This window comes from Limulus polyphemus, unplaced genomic scaffold (genome assembly GCF_000517525.1).
Source record: "Limulus polyphemus unplaced genomic scaffold, Limulus_polyphemus-2.1.2 Scaffold179, whole genome shotgun sequence".
NCBI lineage: Eukaryota > Metazoa > Arthropoda > Merostomata > Xiphosura > Limulidae > Limulus > Limulus polyphemus.
Window position 1 is genome coordinate 735,673 of NW_013665789.1, and position 9,938 is coordinate 745,610.

At 36.3% G+C, this 9,938-nt stretch overlaps 1 protein-coding gene across 1 annotated transcript; it reads left to right on the forward strand.

Moving 5' to 3' along the window:
* The first annotated feature begins 1,380 nt into the window (after positions 1–1,380).
* On the forward strand, positions 1,381–7,012 carry LOC106478086 (glycine-rich cell wall structural protein 1.0-like). Its single transcript, XM_013938598.1, has 2 exons — positions 1,381–1,645; positions 6,300–7,012. The coding sequence occupies exons 1-2, from the start codon at positions 1,381–1,383 to the stop codon at positions 7,010–7,012; spliced, it is 978 nt and encodes a 325-aa protein (XP_013794052.1).
* Positions 7,013–9,938: the final 2,926 nt, after the last annotated feature.

Here is a 9,938-nt window from a genome sequence, read left to right on the forward strand (position 1 = left end):
AGGTGGAAGTGTAGGAGACGTGTCTTATTAGATTAATCGAATGTAATCGATTAACGAGACCGTCAATTAATCAAGTAGTAAATATCACTAATTGCCCGGTTCTAACCACAACCATATTCAATTACCAGACTTGAACCATTGTTCCACTACTGTTTTGTCATAGCATCATTTTTTGATGTATGACTACTTCACCAATCTGGTGCCATGCAAACTCATATTCTTGTCCAAACATGAGGAGATATGGAACAAGGAGTCACCCGTTGCTCAGTTGTGCAGTCATGACATATGTTAGGTACTCATCCCAATCACTTCGATCAGGATTAACAAACTTAGCAAGCACATACTCTACAATCACCACTGCAGTTTTAGGAAACCATTAGAATGAGGATGATATAGTGAAATGTGTGTTTCCACCATTCCCAACATTAGAGACAACTCTGTGAAAAACTGGGTGTTGAAATTAACTCACTGGTTACCTGCTTCATTTTCAGAAAGAGGACCGGCTATGTCGAAGGCGATTCTCTACAAAGGAAAACATACAATTCTCTGTCTGAGTTTCCATTGAGTACAGTGTCTACACTATCGTCAATGTTACGTGAATAAAGCCAGAAAAACCACTTCCACTCATTGGCAATAGTTTGTGACACCTTCTGGCGCCCTTCAGTCCTTGCATTATTGCAAGGATTATATAATTTCTTGCCATAGAACTCTGGAGACCGCAAGCTGCATCATAGGTTGGCTACCACATCTTGGTGGTTTATAAAGATGGTACAATATGCCATTCGTAACTGACTATATAAGCGCCAGGTTTTGTATAAACCAGTACTATGGTTGCTAGTTTGTGGTGTGGGCAAGCTTCATTACTGCAAGGCAAATAGTTAATCTAGGTCTGGGTCCTTTAGTTTCTTTCCTAATCTGTTCCTAAAAGTTCCGAATTAATCATTTGAGATGTCCCTCCATGGTTTGATGTCACTGCTACTTCGATGGCTTTAGCGGCTGCATGGTGTCTAGGATATGAATGCTAAACAAATCAACAGTATTTCATGGGTTGGCAAAATAATCCATTAGCACTTCCATGCTGTTGACTAAGTCATTGTTGCACAACAAAGATGTAGACTTGCACTGTGATTATCCAATGTACAATCATATCTTCTGGGTTTTGAAGTTCATCAACAATTTCTGTGATACATCATTCACTTGAATGGTGAACTCTCTGCTATACAAGCAGTGGTTGTAATTTTTGACAGATATTACAATTGTAAGCAGTTCTTTCTTTGTTGTACTATATCATCATTCAGGAATGCTCTATGTATAACTGGAGTTAATGATCATACACTCTACCCCAGCCGGTACTTTTGACAAAACTGTACCAATTCCATTATGACTGGCATCAGTATTCAGGATGAATGGACAACATTAATGAAGATGAACCAATACTGGTGCTTCAATGAAGGTAGGCTTCAAGTACTGGAATGCATTTTCACATTCCAGTCCCGAGAACAGATTGATAACACTGACATTACTCTCACCATGGCTGGTGAAAACTCTAGGTCCAGAAGATTGCCTCTCCAAGACTTTGCCGTATTCTCGGTCCGAATCCTTACTACCATTGCAGCTTTCTTCTCTCCACCGTACGCTTTACGTGGTATTTTGTAAATCCACTGTACCAGAGAGCAAACAACAAAAGAAGCGAGTTCAAAATAAACTTTACATTAACAAATCCCATGATTACGGCATCAAAATGTCACTTAGGTAAACTGATGTCCATCAGAAAAGCCAAAGGTCTCCACAAAACACAATTTCAGAATGTTCAAACCAAGGATGAATTGAACACGGACGGTAGAGCAAAACAAGCACACACAAATGTAGCTTGAAACACAAACATTCTTATTAAACAAACATACTGGTAGTTCATCTAAACTGTTTGTGCTTCTTCTTCCTGTCATCTGGCTTCTGGATTCGATAAAAATGAAACCAAGTATCACGATAAAATATAAAAGAATCAAGATAAAGAATTAATGAAATATCCGACTTAAATCTCCTAGCAAAACAATGAAAATCGGGTATACCATAAGTCCATAGGCTGCACACTTAAATCAATGTTTTACACACAATATTGATACAAACCATTTGTATGTAGTCCTGTATGGAATAACAGGAATACCTGTTTCCATCTTCATCTGATTAAGATATGCAATGGTTGAAAGATATATCATTGTAGCAACTTGTGTACACATAATTCATGTAGCTTTTATAGTTGAAGATCCTTCTTGTTTACAATGTGTACTGTTGTCTGGGGCGCTGTTTATTTGTTGAATTTCACGCAAAGCTACTTCAGAGTTATTTGTGCTAGCCTTCTTTGATATAGAAGCGATAGACTAGAGGGCTGGTAGCTAGTCAATACCACCCACCGCCAACTCTTTGGCTACTCTATGCCAACGAATAGTGTTACTGATCGACACATTATAACGCCTTCAGATTTGATAGGCCGATCACTTTCGGTTGTGGGATTCAACTCGCGACCCATGGAGTGCCCTAAACACCAGGCCATGGCAGACTACCTGGGACGTGTGATAGCTTTTGACACTGACCTTTGTGTAAGAGTATTCTCACTTGTACGCCATACTTTGCTTACCACAGGTTTACTTCTGGATGGTCGTGGTGCTCCATATTCATTTATTGTACAATGCCATTGAGTATTGCTTACCACAGGTGGAGAAAGAGTTGTTGCAGGGTTACTTCTGGATGGGTCTAGTGCTTCATATTTATTTGTTGTACAATGCCATTTAGTATTGCTTACCACAGGTGGAGAAATAGTTGTTGCAGGGTTACTTCTGGATGGGCCTAGTGCTCCATATTCATTTGTTGTATAATGCCATTGAGTATTACTTACCACAGGTGGAGAAATAGTTGTTGCAGGGTTATTTCTGGATGGTCCTGGTGCTCCATATTCATTTGTTGTACAATGCCGTTGAGTATTGCTTACCACAGGTGGAGAAAGAGTTGTTGCAGGTTTACGTCTGGATGGTCCTGGTGCTCCAAATTCATTGAGTATAAGAGATATCACTGTCTTAAAATTCTATATCCACCAATCTGAACACACCTTTATGATCTGAATATATGAATAATTTGCATGGGAAAGAGCTGTTACTTACTCCTCCTGAAATAGATAAAATTTTGGTGGCATCACACTACCTGAGAAATATCAAATAATATCAATACCTATGCAACGTTTTATCGGCTGTGGTTTTCACGTGATGAATTGCTAATTTTTATATTTTAAATAATTTTAATATGGCGTAGTAAACTCTATGTTTTCTATTGTAGTTATGGAAGAGTGAAATTTATGACTAGTTTAGTCATTACAGAGTCATGATAGCGTAACTATATACTTCTATCTTGGCTGTATTAAACTACCTTGCCTCTAGATATTGATCTATTTAGTTAATTGCTTTCTAAAAACGTATTTAGCTAAGCGTTTTACAATAATGTAATTAGCTAAATGTTCCATGAATATCCATATAGCTAAGATGTTTATAAAGACGTATTTATTTAGGCGTTTTATAAGAGTGTAATTAGCTAAATGTTCCGGGAACGTCTGTGTAGCTGAGAAATATATGTTGGTTATTTCATTGAGAGGTCGCAGACTAGATGTTTCGATTTAATGGGTTTTTGTTTAATTTTGAAGAATAATATAATTTATGTTTTCAGGAGTGGGTGTTTAGCAATGTGTCTCTTGAGAATTTACCTTGGTACACGAGATTAGCTAGAAAAAACCATAATTTTATTTTGTTTGAAATATCAAATGGCAGTTTTTTGTAGATTAATTTAATTGTGCCTATCTGGAATTGGTACTAATGATAGCCACTTGTTGATTTTATATAAGCACATGAAATAAAGTTGCTTTTATTATAAGAAGAGATAACGTGACATTTCAATTTAATAGTAAAGGTTCAATACCTTTACGAATATTGCTTGATATATAATATATGATTCTTCTATCTGGAATTTACTAAAATAACATATTATGATATTCAATTTATTATGAAATTGCATCAACTATATGTCTCCCGGTGGATTTATGGTAAGTTTACGGACTCGCAATACCAAAATCTGATGCTGGCTGTCGCTAAACTACGCACTAGAATATCTGTGCTGTACTCACTACGGGCATCGAAACAACGTTATTTAGCGTTATTAAACCTTCAAACTTACCGCTGAGCCATTTGGGAGGAGGGCGAAATCCGGGGCTCGTTTTTCTATAATGGACAGTGGGAAATAGCTAACTGAACATTTAACTAAATATTAAAATTAAATATTATATGTATGTGTTAAATATTTCTTTTTCATAACATTATTCACATACCTAAATTAATTCAAGTTACTATATGGTGAAATAAAAAGGACCCAAAATCCCATAGATATAACAACTAAATGTGTTTGATTGAAGTTAAATTATCACAAACTTTAGCTCAGTATTAGTTACCTAGTGTCTTTTAGTTAATTAATTGCAAAATTACCTTTCAATCTTCAGTTGTTGCAAATAATAGATTAGAATTAACGTGAATCTTTGAAACATAAATCATCATTTTGAGTATTATTATTATTGTATGAAGTACATTCACTCGTATCAGAGTACAAAGTTAAGTTTTCTTTTTACAAGCGTTCTGTTGTTGTAAGGCCGGTCATTGAAAAGTTTACTGGGCTGAATACTTACATACAACATTTTGAAGTGGCATAATTAGTTCTGGCTTTTATACAAGTGGGCCACAAACTCGACCATGGGTGCACTACCTGATTAATGCCTGTCTGTCTAACAACATGGCTCATGCGCGTCCACACGCACGCAAAAACAACAAACAAACAAAAAAACAGCAAAGTGAATGAACGCCCTCAAAAGACGCTCGAATAACTTCAGACAAGTATAAATACAAGAGGACGACCAGAAAAGAAACAGCAGAGCTTCATCTTTACATCAGTCGATTATGAGTCACAAGGTATGTTCTCATTATATACTCTGATAATAATTAACGTAAATGTGGTTATTCTGTCTTTACTGCCATCTTTTGTCTGATTAATGAACTAATATCAGTTAATATTAAATGTAAGTACTATACCTGTGTTGAAATACATTTTTTCTCAGTTAAATCTCCCAACTTCTTTCTTCAACTTTAGGTAATTGTAATTTGTCAAAAAGTAACCTCTTATTTTTTAGATGTCCGTGGAAAACCTATATACATACATACATATATGTACGCAAATGTTACAAGCTATCTCTTAACATTTAGATATCTTTGTGAAACCCAATATATATATTTTTGTTTTAAATATGACTTTAGAAAGAACCTTTCTGAGTTTCCCTATAATAATCAAACCATATTTCTTAAACTTTTTGAGAGCAGTGTAATGACCATTCAGTTAGATTTTTTATGTCAGGGAAGGTTTGCTAAAATATTGAATAAGATGAATACCGATAACTTCTTAAAGAAACGCGGGAGAAGAGAAATGAGAGTAGCAGAAATGTACTAAATTTTCAAAAGATAAAAACGGAGCTTTCAAAGCTGTTCAAAGTCTTTCGGAATTACAACGAAGACTAGAAGAAGCTCAGCGAAAACCTCAGAAGGAAGAAATCTTAACTCCCTACATCTGTAGGTGTTTAACTAGTCTTTAATTTAGCAATAGGCGACTAGAAAGGTTACGTTATTCTGTAAAATAATTAAGCATCTCTCTCTCTCTCGGTTTAAATTAGAAATAACATATTTTCAAAAATCTGTCTCTCATATTGCCTCGTGACTAAGACTACGCTGTATGTTCTTGCACGTGTTCAGTCTTTACTGAATTAAAACTTATTGCATTAATGCAAAAACACCATGTCTACGTCATATATATATATGCGAAACATTTTACATCTAATCACAGAAAATATATGTTAGTACATCTAATCACAAAAATATGTTAGTCCGTCTAATCACAGAAAATATATGTTAGTACATCTAATCACAAAAATATATGTTAGTACATCTAATCACAAAAAATATATGTTAGTACATCTAATCACAGAAAATTGTAACATCATAGCACACATACTTAGTTACAAAAACACCTCATTGTTATCGTGTGACAAAATATCGTAAAGTGCTCTTTTTATATTAAAGATAACTGCCTGAACTTATTTTAGTATGTTTTCTTTGAAACCATTTCTTAATATGTTTCATATTTTAAATTTTTCCCCCTCTAACATGTACTGTTCTCTCCACAGTGTTTATCTGCTTTGATTTTCAGCGTTTTGCTACTCATAGCATACGCTAAAGAAGGAAGAAAAGCAAGTGGAACCAAAGATAAAGTAACTGGTGATCTTATAGCCCAAGCCACAGGCTATGGTGGCGGCGGAGGTGGTTATGGTGGCGGCGGAGGTGGTTATGGAGGAGGTGGTTATGGTGGCGGCGGAGGTGGTTATGGAGGGGGTGGTTATGGTGGCGGCGGAGGTGGTTATGGTGGCGGCAGAGGAGGAGGCAAGATCCAATTACTTGCTGTTCCCATTTCGCTAGGAATTGGCAGAGGCCATGGTGGGGGCGGTGGTTATGGAGGTGGAGGCCGCGGTTACGGAGGCGGAGGCGGTTATGGTGGTGGTGGTGGCATTACTCTTCTTGGTCTTGTGAGCGGCAAAGGAGGTGGTGGCTATGGTGGTGGCGGTGGCTATGGAGGTGGAAGTAGCGGATATGGAGGTATAAGCAGTGGATATGGTGGTGGAAGTATTGGATATGGTGGAGGAGGCAGTGGATATGGTGGAGGAAGCAGTGGATATGGTGGAGGAGGTAGTGGATATGGTGGAGGAAGTAGTGGATATGGCGGAGGAGGTAGTGGATATGGTGGAGGAAGCAGTGGATATGGCGGAGGGAGTATTGGATATGGCAAAGGGAGTATTGGATATGGCGGAGGAGGCAGTGGATATGGTGGAGGAGGCAGCGGATATGGTGGAGGAGGTATTGGATATGGCAGCAGTGGGCATTAACATAGGTAAGTATTTCGTCTTGAACAGAAAATACTGAAGAATATTGAAATATAACGGTTCTCTAACTCCGTGTTAAAATAACTGATAGCAATTTTACAAGAAATTTGGTTTACTACATAGAAAAATGGTTGTTAAGTATTTTTATTTCTGTCTTTTTATATTTTGTGTGTATTTACTTCTCTATTTATGTCCCTGCGTGATTTTTATCTTTCCCACTATATATGTCGTTTTGTGGTTTCTTTCTCTCTCCTTCTCTATCTGCTTGTCTGTCTTTCACACATTACCTTACATATAAATAAAAATACAGAAAAATATGTTACCGCAATTAACTTTCTTTCATGATCGCTAAAATGTCATCATATCATTCATATGGGATTATATAACATTTTTTTTTGTAATGTTTGTTGACTGATATAAGTGACATTAATTTTTACGATTAGTTTCTCACCAGTGTGCTGAATCGTCGACACATCAACGGGACTCCACAGGAACAACACGATTGAGGAAGAACTCTAACTTTGTAATATATTTTCATTAACATACCGTCGAACTTCAGTCAAACATTTTTTAGTTGTTTTAGATATAACTATTATTCTATGTCTTAAAGTTTCCATGTTTTTAAATGTTGTATATATCGAAATAAAACCTTTGTTACCGATAACAATTTGTATTTATTTATACATTTTTCTTTCCTAAAATCATATACAATTCAAAGAATTTGAAAGATGATATAGATATAAATATGCATGAATATAACCAACAGTCGTCTAAACATTTTTTAAATAAAAATTTTCCTGGAAACAATGGCCATTTTAAGTACTCTATTCACTGAAAAAACAAAAAACAAAACATAATTATAAAAAAAGTTTTTATTTACAATTTAAGCAGCGTTAAGTTGCGTCCTTAGAATCAGAGTGACTAAACTCTTTTATATATGAAAGCCTTGCTTGTTATTAACTTTACGATCTTAATATATCTGAATGGACAATAATTTTAAACACATAAAAGACGTGTCCCAATACGCTCGATCAATTTGGTGTCTTTAAACTTGCATGCTATTTTACATGTGTCTCCAGCCGCCTAGTAGTTTACAACAAGAACAAGTAAGTTAATAACTCAAACTTGATGTCTTCAGTGGTGATATTCTATATACTAAAAGCCACAAGAAAATTGGAAACTGAAGTTAAGTTGTTAGTAAAGAGTCCGAACAATAAAATATTTCAGAAATGAACTATTGTCGGAAATAATAAAATTTTATGTTTGTTTGAAGTTAAGCAGAAAGTTACACAATGGGCTATATGTGCTCTACCCACCACGGGTATCGAAACCCGGATTCTAGCGTTGTAAGTCCGCAGACATACCGCTGGGCTACTGGAGAGTAAACTTTTATGTCGAAGGAGGTAAACAAGCATCAGTTAAAGTACCTAATCATAACCCTTTCATTCATATGATTTAGCAATTCCGGCCAACTGAGAAGGATGTATACATATATATATATATGTGTGTATACAAAGGTTGAGTACATTATATCAAAATGATTTTGGATCCTCATCAAGTCATTTCACGTTGGCACGTCCGGTCGTAGTCTATGTGACGATCGTGCATCTTGACAATTGCCCTGCAGCGTAATTTCTGTTTTAAATGGCTATGATGTAAGGCTATCGTGTGCATAGCACACCGTATCGACCAGCATATTTTCCATAATGCGTCTAGTGTAGGAGAACGACGACGGTTTCGCAGCTCTCATTTGAACAGTCCGATTGCACAGAAATCAGTTGGCGCTTTGTCAGGCGAGTTGACCGGAATGTTTTTGGTATGGAATAGCATGAAGTTTCGTTTTATTCTCCAGCTAAACGAGGCCTGTATACGGCGGTTGATATAATATGTTGCGAAAGCAATTTGTTTACACAGGACTTGTGTCGTTTTCCGATACGGAGATCCTTCTTGATTGTGTTACATACTGTTGCCTTGGAAACGTGGACGGCCGTTGCCACTAACCTTTGTGTTAATGGATTTTCTCCTGTTATAATACGCCTCACTTTGGTTACTGGAGCTGGGTTACAGCCTACTTTAGGTCTATTTGTATATATATATACACACGAACACACAACGTTCGCAAATCATGATCTTTTTAATATATAGTAATGTCTAAATTACATTTGACTGTACGGTGCGTGGTAACTGAAGGCCACCTATATCGGAAAAACTAAAGGAAATTCTTCTATCCACATCCACGAACACATGTGGGTGTCACTTTAGATCCTTTTAAGTCCACCCAATTCAGTGATCCGAAATAACAGATATGAAACTGGATTCACTATTATATCTATTGCTAATTCCGACCTCGAAATGTTAATCAAACAAAGTCTATCCAAAACGTAAATCTCCCCATTTTAGATATAACACAGTCTTATTTACACTTACTTACTTTAAAGTAACGTATTCAATAAAATGGTATTTTAATAAGTGACAATATAAAAAGAATATTTATTTAAAAAATTTAATGTTTTAAATTTATTTCCTCTATTCATATTGTTTCTAGATAGTCAATAGAACTGTAGGTTAAATTTATTGTTGTTCTTGCTTCAAGCGATTATACTATCTTTCATTTTGTATTTTCTATTGTGCCTAATTTTCGCTAGTTTCTTACGTCTGATGATGACCTAAGTAAATATAGTTTCATACTGTTACGACAGCGGAAGTCACGTGACGCTGCTGGCGCATTGGCGCTGGTGGCGTGTGCGAGGAGTTTCTCGAATGATCGTGAATTTCCTAGTGAGTTCGGGACGCCCCCTTTTTTAGTATATAACCCTGGCAGATAAAGCCTGCGGGGGCAGATAGATAGAAAGAGATAAGCAGATAGAGTGAAGATAGAGATAATTGAGTCAAGCGAACAGTAGGCACCGTAAGTAAAGTGTGTGAATCA

Bases quoted from the DNA above. Each gene is read 5' to 3' on its own strand.
- LOC106478086 (XM_013938598.1), top strand. From the start codon at position 1,381: ATGACTGGCATCAGTATTCAGGATGAATGGACAACATTAATGAAGATG. The intron at 1,646-6,299 runs GTATTTTGTAAA...TGCTACTCATAG, and splicing joins TCCACCGTACGCTTTACGTG to CATACGCTAAAGAAGGAAGA.